The sequence below is a fragment of the Neofelis nebulosa genome, chromosome 5 (assembly GCF_028018385.1).
Source record: "Neofelis nebulosa isolate mNeoNeb1 chromosome 5, mNeoNeb1.pri, whole genome shotgun sequence".
Lineage (NCBI taxonomy): Eukaryota > Metazoa > Chordata > Mammalia > Carnivora > Felidae > Neofelis > Neofelis nebulosa.
In genome coordinates this window covers 104459773-104479658 of record NC_080786.1, presented here as the reverse complement: position 1 = coordinate 104479658, position 19886 = coordinate 104459773, and the positions used below count along the sequence as shown (strand labels likewise).

The following is a 19886-nucleotide window of genomic DNA, read 5'->3' as shown; positions in this document are numbered from 1 at the left end:
GTTAGCCCCTCCTTAATGCTGAGGGAACTGAGGCACAGTGAACTAAGAATCCTAAGTATCTTAAGTTTTCATGTCCCAAACAGATTTCTGAGAGTCCTCCCCCTACTTCCCCAACAAACCTCCCCCCTAGGGTTTCCCCATTTCATCAGGCCAAAAATCTTATTGTCATCCTTGACTCCTTGGTTTCTCTGACACCCCATACCTGGTCCAATAGCAAATCCTGTGCGCTCTACATTCAAAATACAACCAGTATCTGATCAACATGAACAGTGTATGTTCAAGATGAGCTAACAATGAAATGTTCTTTCACTGACCTCCCTGCCTACGCAACAAAATAATCTCAGAACATATTGACAGAAACCTATTGAGAGATGTGTTTAACCATGGTCTGACCACTCATTTTTCACTTATTTCACAAACATTTACTGAAACTTAAGACCCACTGTGAATTTGGCAAGTAGGACCATGAGCTTGAGCAGGGGAGGGAAATGAAGATCAGACTTTTGTGGGTAGTAAGGAGAGGTCTCTGGGTGAGGAACTGGATCTGCACCACATAAAGACAGGGAAGAAGAGACACCAAAGGAACAGCAAATTCAAGCAACAAAATGGTGGCCACTGTGGCTAGAATTTAATGATACAAGAGGGGATGGGAAGAGTCTCCTGGGGTAAGGTCATATTGGGTCTTAATAGCTTGTAATAAGAGTTTGGATTTTATCACAAGAACAATGATAAGTGATTCGAAAGCTTCATCCAGGGGAGAAAAATGACCTGATTCATTTAAAATCTTTGCCAGCCACGTAGACAATGGATTAAGAAGCAGGACTGATCATAAAGTTGCTGCAGCAATTGTGTAGTAGCAGGAAAGCAACATGTGATCCACAAATACAATCTTGAATTCATTTTCACTCCTCACATTTAAACACATAACAAGGAACTGTTCCAAAGCAAGGTGATTAGAATGGGGATCCTGAAACATAAACAATGGCTAGAAGAACCAGGGATTTCTACCTTAGAGAAAAACAAGCTTGGGAGAGAAACACCACAGCCTTCTTCATGAGAGAAATTACAGAATGTCAAGTTCTAGCTTGACTTAAGTTACAACTAGAACTGCCTACTAATAAACCAAGACCTTTGGGAAGGAAGAGAGTTTCATCATGTCACATGTTGAGGTAAAATGTCTGAATGACCAATTACCTGGCATGTGATAGAAGTACTTCATGAGTGAGATGGTGAAAGAGACTAAATGACTACTGGAAAACTCCAAGCCTCTATGCCGAAATAATGAGAAGTATGAGAAACATTTCAGTGACATACAGAAAGTAGGATTATAGAATAAAAAATATTATTGCCTAAGAGATGCTTAACTGAAACTTACTAGAAGGTTTATTCAAACTTCACACACTCTTTCCTCTCAGCTCTCACCCCAAGACTGTAATATGTTCTCCACAGCAAGAGTGTGTGTATGTGTGCATGTGTGCACATACGCACACATGTACATGGTGGTCCATCATTCTCTCAGTTTAAAATCACTGCTTCAGACCTCTGGCATAATTTACCTCTTCTCACTGGCACGAACATGTTACCTCTCTCTAATTTGTTAAGGTGGAGAGTCCGAGGGTCACCAAAGTGGACATTCAAGAACCAAATGAGATGCTGGGGGGAAAAAGCCAATGTTTTATATAAAACCACTTATATACCCAATAAGCTATTGACCTGTCTTGGTACTATTATCAGATGACTTTAACTATTGTTCCTCAAGGGGCGAAAAGAGATAAGATACTTCTCTAAGGTCCTTCTCAATTTTCAATGTTTATGGTACTAAGAAAATAAACTAAGCTTAAAATAGTCCCTATTGGATATTTTTCCACCTTAGGAATAAGAAAGATAATCCAAAGGCAATGCTATTCCGTTCAAGCTGTGGCTGACAACTCTGCCTGTTACTCTTCCCCAATTCTTGTTCAGGTAGTGTGGTCTCAAGAAGATGAACTTATTAGTGGAAAAACAAAGAAATGATATTAAGAGGATATGGTCTATGAATGAGTGTTTGAATTTTTCTTCCCAGCCTAAGTATTCTAAAAACCCAGTACTTCACTCCTCTTATCACTGTATACAAGAGGGGTAACTGGAAAAAGTAAAGAGATCACTTAAATAAATTAAATGTGCCTTTGCTTCAAATATATACATGGTAAACCTTCACAAACACCAGTTTCCACAAAAGAAGGTTAAAATAAAATTTATAACACTGAAGTTCAAGCCACATTTTTACGTGATGTTTCAGGACTGTGATGATTTTTTTGATGTGTTGACTAGGCTAGGCTAGTCCTCAGTTACTTAATTAAACCCATAATTCTACGGTGGCTCCCCAAATCCCTGCTCCCTACAATCAGCCTTTTATAATTCTCTCCCCTTGAAGAAGCGATGGGGAAGTGAATATGATGGATTTCATTTCCATGATTCTGTTGTGTTACGTATCAAAAGGGATCCTGATGATGTGATTAAGGTGCCCAACCAGTTGGCTTTATGAAAGGGAAATTGCTTTTGGGAGAAGAGGGGGCTGGTCTTATCAAGTGAGCTCTGAAAAAGGTCTGAGCTCTTCCTGGAAAAGAAAATCAAAATGTGAGAGAGATTCTTTGTACAAGAGGAAGGTTCTCCTTTGCTGGCTTTATTATATGGAAGAGGCTGTGTGGCAAGGAATGAGGTGACCTCTAGGAGCTGAGAAAAGCCCCTAGCAGACATCTAGCAAAGAAACAGAAGTACAAAGAAAGAAGTCCTACGATCACAAGGAACTGAATTCTGCCACAATCATTTGAGCTTGGAACAGGCCCCTGAACTCCATGTGAGAACACAGCCTGGCCAACACCTTGATTTCAGCCTTGTGAAGACTCTGTATGGAGAACCTAGTTACACCATGGTCAGAACTGTCACTAGAAAACTAATACGATAAAACTAATACGGCACTAGAAGACTAATACAAGGATCTTGCAATGCCCTCATGTCAGCATTTGAAGCATAATGTATATCACGTTGACAATAATGGAAATGGCAACTCTGCTGAATTTGAACTGGCCTTTTTTTTTTTTTTTAAAGTTTCTGTCTCTGTGCTGACAGCAGAGAGCCTGATGTAGGGCTTGAACTGAAAAACCGTGAGATCATGACCTGAGCTGAAGTCAGACGCTTAAATGACTGAGCCACCAGGCACCCCTGAACTGACCTTTTTAAATAAAACCTTAATAACTTACTTGGAGAAACATAAAATTTTAAGCCTCCAAGCTTTTGTATCATTAATGATATAAACAAAGACATTGATAACAAATTTTATAACATATTTACATTTAGCATTTGGTTATTTACGAGGTATTTTCAAAGAAACCATGTACTATGTTGGAAAAATACTGGGTTTTGAAGACAGATAGATCTAGGTTAAAATCTTGGTGTGACTCAAACCTTGAACAAGTAATTTAAATCTCGCCTGTTGCCTCACCTAACAAATGGTAAGACCTATGTCTATCTCCTAGAGTTCTTGAGAAGATCACAGGACACAACATACATAAAGTATCTGGTATGTGCTCAAATAAATGTTAGGTTATTTTACTGTTCTTATTTATACTGCTATCATTTCCTTGAAAGTAGGGATCACATCTTACTCATTACTGAATCCCTAGTGCCTAGCACAGTGCCTGGGAACAGTAGGTACTCAATAAATCTTTTTAAGAAAGAGAAATATTAACTTATATACATCCCAAACAATTCTGTCATGGATACAGTATCCCCATTTTACAGGTAAAAAATTGAGGGCCAGATTGGTTGAGTTTCTCAACCTAGTTTTCTTAAACTAGAAATGGTGAAGTATAGAAAAATCTTTCTAAATTCAAGTCCTGTGCTCCTTCCAAAAGTATACTACTACACAGAGACACCAGAGGTATATAAAACTCTAATTCATATATAATATTCTACACATTCAGTCCTAGTGCTCAGAAAAGGAACACAAATGGTCACCATTACTCCACATTCCATTAAGTAGATTTCTCTATTAAGTAATTTCTGTTCCTCATTTATGCCTACATTGGCAAAAAAAAAGCACAACATAGTGATAATGGTTTCTCCTGCTAAATCTCCAAAGTCCACATGATGGGCAAGTAGCACTACTATAGTAACTCTGTACTGCACAGTAAGAGTCCTGCCCCAAATTAACATTTTTGAGCAGAGGAGGTTTATTTCTTCCCCCAGTCAAAAATGGGTGTAAAACAGAGACAACACCAGATGCTGGCAAGGATGTGGGGAAACTAGATGGCTTGTATGTTGCTGGTGAGAACGTAAGATGAAATAACCACTCTGAGAAACAGTTTGGCAGTTTCTTTCAAAACTAGGCATATACTTACATACAACCACTAATCATACTTCTGGGCATTTATCCAGAGAAATGAAGACTATGTCCACACAGAAACCTGTACACGCTTTTTCACAGCAGATTCATTTGTAATAGCCAAAAGCTGGAAGCCACCAAAATGTCCTACAATAGGTGAATGGTTAAATAAGCTGTGATACACCCATACCATGGAATACTACTTAGCTCAGAGAGAGAAGTGTGGGGGAAACAAACTATTGATACGCACAGCAAATTGCATAGTTCTCAACGGCATTGTGCTGAGTAGAAAAAGCCAATCTCAAAATACTGTATGATTCTACTTATACAACACTGTTGAAATGACAAAATCATAGCCATAGAGAATACATTAATGTGTGCCAGGTTGGGAACAGTTGGGGGTGACTATAAAGGGATTGCATGAGGAAGATCTTTGTGTTAATGGCACAATGGTTCTGAATCTTGACTGTGGTGGTAGTTACTTAAATATACACATGTGATAAAATGATAAAGAAATATGCACACATTGTACCATTGTGAACCTGCTGGTTTTGATACTTTACTACAGTTACAGAAGATGTAATCACTGGGGGAAACTGGGCACGGTAGACAGCATCTTTCTGTTCAATCTTTACAATTTCCTATGAATCTTTATTTCAAAAAATAAAAATGGGTGCAAAGCCAAATGTCTGAAACTTCTTGTATAGTATTCAACATTCTCTGCAAGAAAATAGTACCTTCTCATTCTAATGGCCCAAAAGGTAAGTACAACTCATTTTTTTATAGGGTACTTTGAAAACAAAGAAAAATAAAATAATTGCACATGAAAACATAAACTTGGTCTTCATCTCAGATATTGGTATTTCTTTCCCATCCATCTTCACTCCATCTTCTGGCCTTTCAAATCTCGTATCTCGAGTTTAACAGTCTGTCTCTCAGGGACTGACGCTATACTCCAAAACTGCTGCTCCCCGCCCCCTCCATCTTGTTTTTTCATTCCCACATAAGTATACATTCCTTCAGAAAAATTTCAAGTAGGTGTCAGGTTACCTAATTCTAGGTAATCCCAGTGTTTGAATGGTCAGACCCTGCTGAAAGGTATACATTTTTTTTTTTTAAAGCTTCTTAGTCCCAGTTAATGTCAAATTAATACAAGTTACAACACAAGAGATTTCCTAGCAGCATCGCCTTCCAAACTCTGCCAGCCCGCTCTAAACTATCTCCTACCCATTCCTTACTGCACAAAAATCCCTCTTACAATACCCCAGGCCAGCTTCAACAACTTGATAAATCTTACTTCATAAAATAAACATTCCAGGAATACAACCAACATTTGCAAAGCACTTTGATTTACAAAGAACTTACATATGAGATCTCATTTGATGCTCATTACACTGCAGAATACATAAAAGCAGGGATCTACTTTCATCCCCATCCCAGAGATAAGGGAGGTAACTTGGACTCAGAGAAGACAGTTCTCAAGATCATACGGGCAAATAGTTAAGTTGCAAAATAGGTGATCGAATTTAGATTTCCTGATTCCTAATCCTAAACACTGTCAAAAGATTCCACCAAATTAAACAGCTCATTCTCAGTCTGGTGACAGACATTTTATAATGTCTCAACACTAGGGGAAGACAAAGAGGTGATCCAACTGAACTGTTCTGGTCCCATCAAAGCAGAGGTTCTCAAAGTATGGTCTAATCCTAAAATCAGTAGTATGTCTAGTGATTCTAAACAGATACTTCAAACAGAAGGTCATGATGCACTTGTATGTGGTTGAAGAAATCAGGTGGCACAATAAAGAAAAGAAAGCAGGTTGTTTACTTCAACTAACTACTGCTTTATACAACTCACCAAGCCAAGTTTGTGAAGAAAGGGCAGAACCATGGTGCTATAATCAAGGCTGAATTCAAATACACTGAACTGGATCTCTAGTTCTTCCAAATCTTGGCCAATGAAGAAAACACCAAAGCAAAGCTAAGCATAGGAAGCCTTAAGGACTTATCCATGATAATCTGATTTTTTAATCTCCTGGGTCTCCTAATCTAGTCTCTGCAGAGGGGACACGGCTGGCACTCGTCAACCCTTGGTCAAAGTGTAAGGTTAAAGAAAAGGCCAAATAATTGGAAAGAGGCTGGAAAATTAATCACATGAAAGAGAGTACTTTTGATGGCAGCAAACAGAAATGCAGCATAGATGACCTTAGGACTGTTCACCCCAAAGGAATAGTCCTGGGACCAAAAGTGTGAGAACCACACAATATACAAATTAACCAACAGCAAAGGAGTTTTACTCTGAAAAGTAGAAAAGCAAGTAAGATAAAACTCATGATCTTAAAGCTGATAAACATTACATCAACATTATTAATAGCCTGTGCTTTGCCTAGCCCCATTCTGCCCCCTTTCTAATAGGATCAGGATGCTACAGGACAAATAAATGGGAAGCTTTTATAGAAATCTTACCAATACGGTATTTTAGTTCTATGATGGTTTCGCCTTCTCTGCTTAATTCTGTTACTTCACAAGTGTAGTTTCCTACAACAGCCTCTTCCTTGTTCATCTCCAAAGAGGCAATGCCATTTAGTAATTTTTGTGGTATGATTTTTGTACTCTTAAATTTATCATCGCGAGTGATCTTTTCTACAGCGCCATCAAAGGTGAAAATGTCTTTTCCTCTAAATTTCCACTTTACATACATTTCATTAATGTTTGTGGCCTCCACATTATTAACATAGCATGGGATGATAACAGTTTCATTGCAAGCAGTGTATTCTACAGATCTGGTTATGTTAAATATTAGCTGAGCCGAACCTGAAAAAGAAAAAGAAAAAGAAAATTGTTTGATTTCATTATAGAATTCTGTACTTTAAGATGTTACAAATCCTTAAGATAAAGAGCAATGCTTCTCTTGTTCATTTAAGAAAACAGTGCAACTATACAGAAGACAGGCAAGGTGAAAAAAAACCCCAACTTATTTCAATATTAATGTGCACAGCTGGCAGAGAACACTGTAACTTTTCCTTATTCAACTTCAGTAATACAAAGTACACATTACCATGCATCTTGGGAATAAATTCAGCAACCCTGCTGGAACATGCAGGTGTAGTATCTGGCTTTGGAAGCTTTGAAGTAATCGTTACTGCCTACTGATATATGTAGAAAAATACTGTCCTCACCATGTGAAAATTTTGAACAGAAAATCAAACCAAACATTATATCCAATCTCAACTTCATATACTTCCTCCAAATAGAACTTGCTAAACTGATAGGAAGTTTATCTCTATCCTTATGTTGCATTTCCAAAAAGATGATGGAGTCTACTATAATATAAAAAGGTAAACCAGATGAATCACATCACATCTCTCCATGAGGATGGAAAGTCTTAGAATGCTAAGAAGAAAAAGCACTTTCTGTGGCTTTTTCCCCACTGCAAAATACAGACAGCAATACTCATTTTGTACGTATTAGAAACGAGCATATACAATTGAAAGGCATTTTCCCACCCCTGTATTTCATTAAAACTATGGAACAACAATTTCCAAATATGTATTACAGGTATTCTTTCCTCCCAGAAACCATAAACCATTCAAAAGAAGTTAAAAAACAAGTTAAAACCAAGAGCAGATACTGCTAATAAGTAGGGTCCAGAGTAATCCTCTCGTATCCATGGTCATATTTTCTGTGGTTTCAGTTACCTGCAGTGAACCAGTCTGGAAGCAGAGAATCCTCCTTCTGACACATTCTATAATTCTACATATTATACATTCATTTCATTATAAATTTCTATATTTTAAGATGCTAGAGTAGCCTCACACTATGTCACAGTGCCTACACCCTTCATCTCATCATGTAGGCATTTTATCAAGAGAAGGTATTTTGAGAGACCACATTCATATAACTTTTACTATAGTATACTGTTGTAATTGTTCTATTTTATTATTAGTTACTGCTGTTAATCTCTTACTATGCCTAATTTATAAATTAAATATTATAGATATGTATAGAAAAAATAGTATATATAGGATTGGTACTATCTGTGGCTTCAGGCTTCCACTGGGCGTCTTGGAACATATCCCCCCACAGGTAAGGGGGACCATCATATTTTATCCAGTTCTTCTCCATATGATAAACTGTTGTTGCCTTATAAATGAAATCTAAAATGTGCAAGAATATGGGGAAATTATAGCGGTCTTCCACATTGCTCAGCCATTTATCAACTCTTTTACCTAAGTAGTTAGCCGACTCTTTCCTCAAAAAAACAAAGCACTAACAAATATAAATAAAACATCATCTTCAATAGCTCATCCTTAAGATTTCTTCTTTCTACATTCATAAAATGGGAATAAAAATCAGGGGTATAGAATGTTATTATTCTAGGAACATAATTATTATTTAGTAACTGCCCACTTAGTTAAATGCCAGGATGCATAGTGGAATATGAAGTGAACAATGTTCAGAAAGCCTGAGTACAAATCAAGCAATTAACTTAACTTTTCTATGCCCTGGTTTACTCTCTGTGAGTAAGAGGATCAAAAACAAACACTGGCTACTTCACACAATTGTGGGGAGCACCAAAGGAGAAAACTTCTGGGCAAGTGCTAACAATACCACACTCTAAATATGAGGGGCAGTACTGTACAAGTGAGGCAACATAGCCTTTTAATGTGACAATCTGGACCTGGCAGATCCAAACTGCTATATTTCTGGGAATGTGCAGTTTGAGCCAACTTTGGGATGTCCACAGCTTACCCCTTCCCACTTCTCGGCTTGCTTGCCATCCAAACATTCACAAGTGCCAGGCAAAACCTGTACTTCCAGTAATTGTCCCTAGCCTTGGGGTTGTGAATTATTCCCCCTGAGAAGGAAGCACTGGAGGTGAGGGGGAACTACAACATACAAAAAGGAGAGAAGTAAGTATGACATTGGAATTAGAACGGAACGTGTCAGAAAATATAATGAAAGGTTTTGAAATGGACAGAAAGATTACTGACTGTCCTTTCAGTGGAGTGCTAGGAATTGTGTGACAAATTCTTTGGGAATATCTGATTCTGTAGAGGGCTTGTGCCTTTCACTGTGTTTGTCTGTCTGGGCTATTTTACAATTTTGGTAAAACTGAGTAATGCAAATGATTCATGTACATAGAGGCACAAATAAACTTTGTTCTGTAATTCACTTCTCCCTGCTGGAAGAAGAGAGGATTTCAAAAAAGCACATTTTATTGCCCTGAGGATACTGACCAGTCTTGCATCTGTTTGAAAATTCACTTCAGCATTCCTGATTGCCTATAAATGTGTCTGTTCTCTCAATTTTCTTTTAAAATCAAGGTGGCTTTACCATCTTGCTGGCTTACTTATTAACATGTGAAATGAAATCTTTGACACTTGGTCATTTTGTATTTGAGTCAAGATAAAAAAGAATATTTCTAAAAATTACCGTTTAATAAAAGAGATAAAAGTGAAGAGCTCGGTTCTCCTAACAAACTTTTTTAGAAGGCTCTAAGAAAGAAATGGCTGGCAAATACTCCATAATTTCATAACTTACATTTAGAGAATGAATTTTCTAAAGAATACAGAAAGCACTAATTGCACTCAATTATTTGTTGTAACAAAAGAATTTTATAGCTGAAGCAATTTAAGTAGAATAAATGCTGTCAATAAAATTCAAAGCAAAACTGACCTGGATAAGCCATAACTTTAATAACCCTTGTACTAATTAATAAATAAAAGTAGTCCAAATATACCACTCTACTAGATGTTAACTACTAGCTCCATCCCTATAAACATTTATTTAAAAAAAAAAAAACCTATGGGGCACCTGGGTGGCTCAGTCGGTTAGGCGTCCGACTTCAGCTCAGGTCATGATCTCGTGGTCCGTGAGTTCGAGCCCCGCGTCGGGCTCTGGGCTGACAGCTCAGAGCCTGGAGCCTGTTTCGGATTCTGTGTGTGTGTCTCTCTCTGCCCCTCCCCTGTTCATACTCTGTCTCTCTCTGTCTCAAAAATAAATAAACGTTAAAAAAAAAAAATTAAAACAAAACAAAACAAAAAAAAACCTATTACCTAGTAAAATTATCTGATTTGGGTTTTCTCTTTTGTGTATTGCTTTCTGATGAAACATCAAAGTGAAGAAAAGATTTAAAATAGAGAGAGCAAATAAAAGCACATAGACAATTAACATGAATAAGTAAATTCTGATATGCCTATAGCAGTCTAAATCAGATAGGAATAGGTAAGTATAACATCAGTGATACAAGACCTACAGATAAATTAACAAATGAAATGGTGAAATTATTTTATATAAAATGCCAAAAATACTGGACTTCACAACCTCTGTAAATACAGACCACCAACTGAAACCATCTCATACCACAGTCCTGAAAACAGCTATTATGTGTTGCTGACAGGGCTCAATACATGGTGGTCACAGCACACAAGTCTAGCTCAGAAATGTACAAATTCAATAAACATTTATTGAGAATTACCTGACCTGAAATATTTTGATAGGATGAGGGGATACAATGATGGGGGGGGGGGGGAAGAAAAGAAAAGAAAAAAAAAAGCAAGAATTATGTTTTATTTAAAAAAAATTTTTTTTTTAACGTTTTTTATTTTTGAGACAGAGAGAGACAGAGCATGAACGGGGGAGGGTCAGAGAGAGAGGGAGACACAGAATCTGAAACAGGCTCCAGGCTCTGAGCAGTCAGCACAGAGCCCGACGCGGGGCTCGAACTCATGGACCGCGAGATCGTGACCTGAGCCGAAGTCGTACGCTCAACCGACTGAGCCACCCAGGCGCCCCAAGAATTATCTTTTAGAAGCTTTCAATTCTCACTTGGAAGAAAGATACATACTTTTTGTAACACAAGGTCCTAAGTGCTATCCTTTGGTATGAAGAAAGTGCTATAGATGGGCAGGAGTGTAACCAGTCTTACAGATGTCTAAGAAAATTTGCATTGCTACCAAGGAAACAACAGAAGACTGTCATAGATGCCACCCATCTCAAGTCTTCAATCTTTTATCTTTCTATATATGCTACGTAAAGCCTCTGTCCTTTGCAACAACTCTTAAATCACTCTTCTTTTGCAGGAGCTTATCATATACTCTCCAAAGGAACCCTATTACTTTTTTTAATTTAAAAAATTTTAATGTTTGTTTATTTTTGAGGGGGGGAGGGGCAGAGAGAGAGGGAGACAGAGAATCTGAAGCAGGCTCCAGGCTCTGGCTGTCAGCACAGTCTGACATGGGTGGGGCTCAACATAACAATCCTGGAGATCATGACCTGAGCTGAAGTCTGATGTTCAACTGATTGAGCCACCCAGGTGCTTCAGGAGCCCTATTTCTTAATCTGAGTCCTTCACATGAGAAGCCAGAAGCTTCCAATACTTCCCACTTATAAATTTACTTACAACCCCAACTATCCACAACCCCCTCACCTTCCTCCTCTTCAGAATTGCATCCCTTCACCTGTTAGTTTTCATTTCTGGCTCCACACCCACTCATCTCCCTAAGGACTTTCCCTAACTGATTATCAGCCTCCTACATCCTTTATGCCATTCACATAGGGTTTTTTGTAATACTTTAAAAAATGCTTAAATATTAGCCGATGTTTAAAAAATCATTCATCTCTTCCCTAGCATCCTAAAATAATCTAAATGCATTTCTTCACCTCCCATTCACTTCTTAAATCTCTGCCACCTGGCCTCTACCTCTTCTTCACTATAATAGTTCTTGCCAAGCTCTAATAATCCCAAGTGAAAAACTGAATGTGCACGGTTTTCTCTATATCTTGACTACTCTATAGTTCCTCAGCCAGTAGGCAGCTCCTTTCTTGCTCTTGTCCCTTGGCCTCTGCGATAGCTCCTGATTCTGAATTTCCTCCCACTGCTTTGTCCACCGCACTTCATCTTTCTTTCTTTACTGAAATCTATTCCTTGACTCACAATAAGTATCAGTGTTCCTCAGAACTTCATAACCAGCACTGCCCACCTTCCTCCCAATGCTCCAGGTCCAGCATTCTCCTTAATCCACAGTTTTAACATCTACACACTTTTTGTTTAACCAAGCCCCAACTTTCTCAACTGCAGACCTGGAAAGCCAACACTCTGCTGTGCACCTCCACTTGAATGCACTACACTTAATTTAAAATTTGGACAACATGTCCAAAAGCCTATTTACCCTCTTCCTAACCCCCTCCCAAATACTCACCATCCAAAGTATTTTCTATTACCTATCCATCAACAAGACCTGGACCTAGTAAGAATCATGCTAGATTTCTCCCTCTCTTTAGCCATGAAAAATTCTTGATAGGCTCAACCTATTATTTAATGGTTCCTCAATCCAATGTCTGTTGTATGAATTAGACATTTATCATCTTTCTTTTGAGATACAGCCGTAACCTCTTGACTAGCTCCTTACCTCCAGCCTCAGTGTTTTCCCATCTTAGCCTCAATGTATTTTCCACAGTTCCCAAAATAACTGTTCTAAATGCAAATGTGCACTCTTTTGCCTAATACACTTTAACAACACCCCCCGCCCCCTTCAAGCTAAATTCTAAGTGCGTTATCATCGAATGCAAACTATATCCTTCAAGATCCTGTCCAGTCCCACCTCCTGTACTCCCTCATTTCCAAACTAAGCTCCAATCATAATGACCTCTTACAATTCCATGAATCTGCAAATGCCCTCTCATCTCCATACCTCTGCACATGCTGGCAAACATGTACAGGTAAGAGTACACACTCTGGAGTCAGACCTTGGCTCAAGACTTAGCACTTTATACTTGTATAGCCTTTGGCACGTTTTTTAACCTCTGTACCTCAGTCTCCTCATCCAGAAAATGTGTAGTGACAGTGTATACATCATAGAGATTTTAAGACTTAATGAGATAATAAATATTAGGTTCTTAGTGCAGTGCTTTTGCATACATAGGAAATATTCAATAAATGGCAGCTATAGTCTGCTACTTTTGGTTCTTCCTACTAAAACACAATGGAGATGTTCAGTCCTGTCCTCCCTTCTTCCCCTACCACTACTCAGTCGTATTCATCCCCTCCTTATTGCTCATACTGCCCCCTGTTCAAGTTTTGTCACTGCACTCAACTACTGAATCCTGCAATTACTGTTTTCCTTAACCGAAATCTCCATTAGTCTCAGAAGTTAGAGAAACAATGACAGTGTCTTCATTTGGTATCCTATGTATGGATCCAGGGTCCAACAAATACAAAGCAATACATTCCCTATGAATGTAAAAAAATGTAAAGTATGAATTCCAAGAAATCAAAATCTAAACACTGTAGCAAAAAGGATTCACTCTTCTTTCATATGTCCAGTGAATCCTCCACTGCTTCTCACTTCAATAGACCTCATTATGGAATTGAGAAGCAACATAGTTTAGTGGACAATCTGGAACAAGTCAGTTGCAAACTGCATGGAAGAGTTTCTTAAGAATTACATGAATGTAATGATCTTCCTAGAGGATGGTATTTAAGCTAGGTCTTGAAGGAGGAGTAGGAATGGTATAGAAAAGGAAGGGCTTTCCAGGCAGAGTATGTAACATGCACAGAGGAATAAGGAAAGTGGGTAACAGGAGGCAGAAGATTATTCAAGTGAACACTAGGAACAAGGGATGGTAAAGAAATACTGTAAAGGCTTCCCTGCATGTCACTCTGAGGAGCTGGGACTGGATAATATAAGCAACAGCAAAACACTCAGGTTTACTTGCATTAAAAAAAACAGTACAGTAGTATGAAGGGTAAACTGAGGGCAGGAAGGGAGATAGGAAAGGAAGACCCACTAAGAGATCACCACTGCAATAGTCCAGGTAATTGACACCTGGAGAGAAAGCCAAATTACAGTAAAAATCTAATATAATCAACATATGTCGGATGTGGGAAACAAGGCGAAAGAGGAAAGAATTAAAGTTATTTACTAAGAGTATGTGTAACTCATTAGATTGTGGATTTTATTGAGAAAAGAGTTTTGGACATTTACAGGGGAATATTCTTTCAATATTTAATAGGCTAGGTATTAAAGTACCTGCAGTACAATGAAATGAGGATGTCCAATAGTTCCCAGGTCATATGGATCTGGATCTAAGAAGAAAGGTCAGAACTATTAATACCTGGGAATCACCAAGATAACAGCTGGTAAGTGAAAATTGTGAGCATAATCAAGATTGCCCAGAGAGTACTTGCAAAGCAAACAGCAGGAAGAAGAGAATAAAATGTTGGGGAACACCAAGATTTATGGAAAAATCATTAAAGAGGAACAAATCAAGGAAGTGAGAAAAAGAAGTGAGAGCAGCAAAGAATACCACTGCAGACCACCAAAGAAGGGTCTTTATATGAACAAAATAGTTCTTAAATGGTATGAGTAAAGACAGCCTCTAGATTAAAAACTACATTATTAGCTTCTTTATCTACACCAATATCAGCAGACTAGTGGGAGCAAACATCATGCACTGGGAAGTGAATGGGTGGGAAGAAGGAAGAAGCAGTTATTTTTTTTTTCAATAGATTTGGCAGTGTAAGAAAGCAGACAGAGAAAGCAACAGAAAGAGTCTGGAGAAGGGGACAAGGGCAAGGTTTTTTGGTTTTTCTCCTTTGTTTGTAATAGGGGGTAACACTTAAGCATGTGTGTAAGGAGCCAATGGAGAAGGAGAGATCTAAGATGAAAGATCTAAGACCAAACGGGGTAAAACTTAAGCATGTGTGGAAGAAGCCAATGGAAAGGTAGAGATCTAAGATGAAAGAATTAAGCTGTCTGGGCAAGTCTCCAAGACGGTGGAAGTGAAAGAGCTGTAGACAGGTGAACCCTTCCTTGGAAAGGTGAATGGGTATACTTCTGAAACTGGGGGAGGGAGGAGAATGAGATGAAGGCCGCTTAAGATATTGCAGATAAGTTTAGTAATGGTGGGAGGGAAGCTGAGCAAGTCCACACCACACATCACTATTTTTTGCAGTAGAGTAGGAAGTTAATTATCTGCTTGAAATGGATGTTCAGGAATGGGGTAAGAAGCCTAACAGTCACTAAGGTAAATGAAGCAAAGCTCATGAGTAAAGATAACAGCTCAAAGTGAATCCTACCAGTTTTTGCCATTAGATCAAGCCCTTGGTATGAAGACCTGGAGTCTCAAACTGAATCGGGTTAGAATTAGGGTCAAAAAGGAGGATCTAGACAGCTCTCTCCCCAACAGAGACCAAAAAAGGCCTGGAGGAAAGTAGGGGTGTCCACAAGGTGTTCAGTAATCCCCCACTAGATTTAAAGTGGCCTTATAAGGACAGAAGTGGTCAACCTAGAATTGCAAGGGAGAGAAAGTTTCAAGTTAGTAACATCCAGAATTATGGGCTTCTTAAGCACTTAAAATATATTAAATGTCACCAGGAGATAAAAACAAACAAAATTTCCTATCCTTTATATACTACATTTTAAGTTACTGAGAAGCAAAAGATCTGAAATTTATCTGTTATACACAAGAGGGCCTTACAAAGTGCTTTGAGCATAGCATGGGCTCATATTTGCTCAAAATGGAAAAAGTAGTTTTGACAGACCTTGCAGTTGCCAAATGCCTTACCTTACCTTTTAACTGTAAGTGTGACATGTATTCAAATATGCACTTTTATTCTCTTAATCTCAAACTCTGGGGTTGACCAGATTCTGAGTCTTATATAACTGTTCCACAGATAGCAAATGTAATATTCAGAGTTTAGAACTTATAATTTCCATTTCAACTCTATGTAATGACAAGGAAAAGTCCTTAGTCTAGGTATATCAGGATCAAATTTCTTGGGTGCTCTATGTACTTTAGTACTACATGAGTTTAACAAAATCAATCCTACACTATTATTTTTGCTCTTTTGTCATGGAACTACTATCTGCACTAGGACACAAAGTAAAAGTAGCTTTATGACAACCCAAGAGTGCACTGTATTAGTCTGAGTGAGACACAAGATATAAAAATATAGAGATTTTTATCTTATATAAAAAGGTAACAGCAAAAACCTGTAAGATGGCTGAAATGGTTATAGGAAAATTGCATCACAAAAAGAACATTAAAGTATTAAAAACAATGCCTATATAGCTATAGATGAACTAACATTAAGGAATACAAACTTGGTTTTAATAATATGAGTGATTACTGTGGACTTAGAATATTTATCAAACTTGGGAAAAACACCTATTTTTCTTCTTTAGAACCTGGTCTTTCAAATCTCCATTAACAGCTCAGTGGCAAAGATAAAACATCTGCCAAAATACAGATGACAGCATGAGCAAGTGTCCTAATGGTAGGCATTTAGTGTAATGCTTTAACACACTGCCTCTAGACTGCTGGGGAGGCCCCATAAATAAGTATTTTTAAATAGGCATTTACTTCCTTAAAATGGCAACTTGTGTTTAAAAATAATACATTCTTTAAGAGAAAAGAAAACATTTTCATTTAAGCAAGACACGTTACTACCAGACGTAGATAATAAAAATGTTTTTTAATCAGTGTACCCTTGATTTTAAAAACTCACTTTGAACAAAGAAAAATCATTCAACCACTGAAAAGACAGTCAATGTCCCTGCCATTATTTGAGTAAAGTTTCATTTGCCAGTTGCTGAAAACTACTGAAACTGCTGATGTGCTTTAAAAAAAAAAAAAAGTATAATTGGGCTTATAGGGGAGGGGGGAGGAAAGGAGCCTAGTAATTCATTCTGCATCTTGTAAACCAACAGGGGGGTGGCAGTTTGCCTGAAAGTAGATGAAAGGAGCATTTTAGATAACTTCTTTTACCACAAAGGTCAACTGAAACTGTAGTGTCTTCAAAAAAATGCCTTCAATTAACAGTCATCTATAAATGAAACTGAAAGCAAAATCAAACTTCAGTACAAATAAACCTATAAATATGTGACTTTCTTACTCATTTTGGATTCTAAACTCAGTCTCTTAAATACCCTGGTTGGTAATTACTCGTGTTCTGAGACTGTTAACATATCTTCATACATGTCCTTTTTAAAACCACATATTAAACACACACAAAATCTATTATATCTTATGACAAACACGATCACTTCTTGTTTTATAGTCAACAAAACTCAAAGTATAATGCCTCTATTTTTTTTCCGGGTTATTAACTACAATAAAATACTATAAATTGTGAATTCTGTGACTGTGGGGACTTGAGCATACTTATATTGTATGTAAATGAGTACCAATTACATGTGATCTTAACCATTATTAAATATGGCCTAACAAAAATCCTATCTCCAAAAGTACCATTATAACAGTTCTTTCCGATCTGCTTGAAAACAGGACCTCTGTTTATAAAATACTATATGACTTACACTTCTTATTCTTCAGACTAGCTTTGATGCCAATGGTCTGAGTTATTGATATTTCATTACAAATTTGTAATTTGGTTCAACATGAAGGCTTTCTGATCCTACAATAGGTTACTGAAAGCAGTATTATTTTAGGTATAGTAATAGTAATGGCAATAAGCCACTAATGATAACAAGAAAATACTACCTTATCTAATAATAACTCTTTAGATAATAAAGATCTCACTAACAGCTCCAACAACCCAGGATGTTTCAGAGATTGAGGAAAGTGGTAACCAAGGATTTAAAGGCATAATGGAAGTAGCTTGAAGTCACAAACCTTTATAAATGACACAAGGAGGCTAATAATCGGTTTAAAATCTAATTAATTTAGCATTCTAGAATTCAATTTAACAATTGCTTCCTACTTTTACTCAAATTCAGTTCTGAATCTTACAAAAAGTTCACAGAAGACTGTACAGATGTGAAGTATGACAGGCACCGGAGAACCACAAAAATTCCTATTCCTCACTTTTTACAGAGGAAGCACACGTTTAAAAAAAAAAAAAAAAAAGCATAATGGATTCCAAAAGCCTGGGGGGACCAAACGCCTTTGGCGTTGAAAGACACCAAATCCCACTCTGATGCAAATATGTGTGGACTCTATAGAGGTTACAGTCTTCTTATTTCAAGCGAAATCTGTATTACTATTAAGACGGTTCGCCCAAATAAAGTAGAAAAACTTGGAACGGGCAATAGGGCGTGGGGGTGGGTAGCGAGAGTTTCCAGGTAGCTTATTTCTAGAGTTAAAAAAAAAAAAAAAAAGCACTCAAAATATTCTTCCTATTAAATGCTGGGTTGGAAATGCAACTTAATTGTGTCCTTTATGTTTCCTTAACTCCTATGTTCAAGTGGGAGGGCAAACAGGAGAAATCCCATCTTGCAGACTTCGCCAAAATGCGCACTTCTATCGCAAGAGGCCCGGGCCCTCCCACTCTCCCTCCTTCATCCCCAAATGCGTTTAAACACAGAGGAGGAAGCGGGGTGCAAAAGAGGGGGGCCCCCAACAGTTGCCACCCCTCGCCTCCGATCGCGCCCTTTCTCTCCACAGTTAATTTCTGCGCGAGGTGCACGGCTCAGAACCTTCTTCGGTGTGCATCTGGAGGTGGAGTACGGGGGGGGGGGGGGGAGGAGAGGAACTCTTCTCCCACCGAGGGGGGAAAAGGAAGAGGAGGGAAAGGAAGGAAGGGGGCGCAGGATTACCCGAGGGCCCTCCTACGCTCGCACCCGGAGCGTGCAGGGCCCGAGCATCCCGCGCTCGGACCACCCTTTCCAGGGCGACGCCGAGCCAGCCGGGGAGCAGCCCACACACCCGCGGGGGCGCCGCGGGGGCGCCGAGACACGAGTCGCCGACCCAGGAAAAAGGGGCCACTCACCGCAGCAAGCCGAGCCCAGCAGCAGCAGCACCACCAGGGGCCACATCGCGGCCGCCGTGGGGTCGCCGCCGGCGCCGCCGCAGGTGTCTGGAGCAGCCACCGAAGCAGTCACAGGCAGGATCTGCCGCCACCGCCGTCACAAGCAGGACCGGCCGCCACCGTCCGTCACTGGCAGGACCCGCCGCCCAGGCTGCCTGGCCGTGCGCACGCGCGCTCCTGCCACCACCCCCCCGCCGCCCCCCCCCGCTCGCTCCCCTCCCACCCTCCCGCTCTCCCGCCGCGCGATACGCGCACGCGCACTCGCCCCCGCCCCGCCGCCGGGGCTGTTGACGCGAAGCCCTTCGGCTTTGCGGGTTCGAGTCCGCGCTCGGGTTTGCTCCGACGAGGTCTGGATCCCGCTCCCCGGCAATGGCACGCGCCGGACTTGCGGGTCACGTCCCGCTACCCTCCACTCCCCACCCCCACGGTGTATTCGCCAGCCGCCACAGGAGGCTGAGCGTGTGTTCCTACGTTTACCCGGGACCTCCTTGTCCCCGCCCTCTCCGCGGTTCTCTCGTGCCTCTCACACCACCCAGGGCCCCGTGCCCTCCCTGCAACGGTCCTCTTCCGCTCTCACTCCCACCGTCACGCTTCAGGAGCGCCGCCTGGCGCTGCTCTTCCCCGACCTGGGCGTCTCCGCCCACACGAGCCCCTCCTGCCGCGTCCTCGTCCGAACCTGTGCCTGCGCCCCCTAATTGCCGCCTCGGCCCCCCCACCCCTCAACGCGAGCGCACTCGCGTAGGGGCGT

The 19886-nt window shown here is 39.8% G+C and overlaps 1 protein-coding gene across 10 annotated transcripts in view; it reads right to left on the bottom strand.

Moving 5' to 3' along the window:
- Positions 1–19886, bottom strand: part of CD47 (CD47 molecule) — a 51671-nt gene that overhangs the window by 28295 nt on the left and 3490 nt on the right. For 9 of the 10 annotated variants that reach the window (XR_009262201.1, XR_009262200.1, XR_009262199.1 and 6 more), the window contains exons 1-2: positions 19100–19279; positions 6829–7176 (exon numbers count right to left, since the gene is read on the bottom strand). Coding sequence is in view for 7 of the 10 variants with exons in the window: in XM_058731505.1 (XP_058587488.1) it covers positions 6829–7176; positions 19100–19145 (394 nt within the window). In the remaining 3 variants the exon portion in view is untranslated. Of the gene's footprint in view, positions 1–6828; positions 7177–19099; positions 19280–19886 lie in introns of those variants that run through there. The other variant, XM_058731511.1, reaches the window with a different exon arrangement.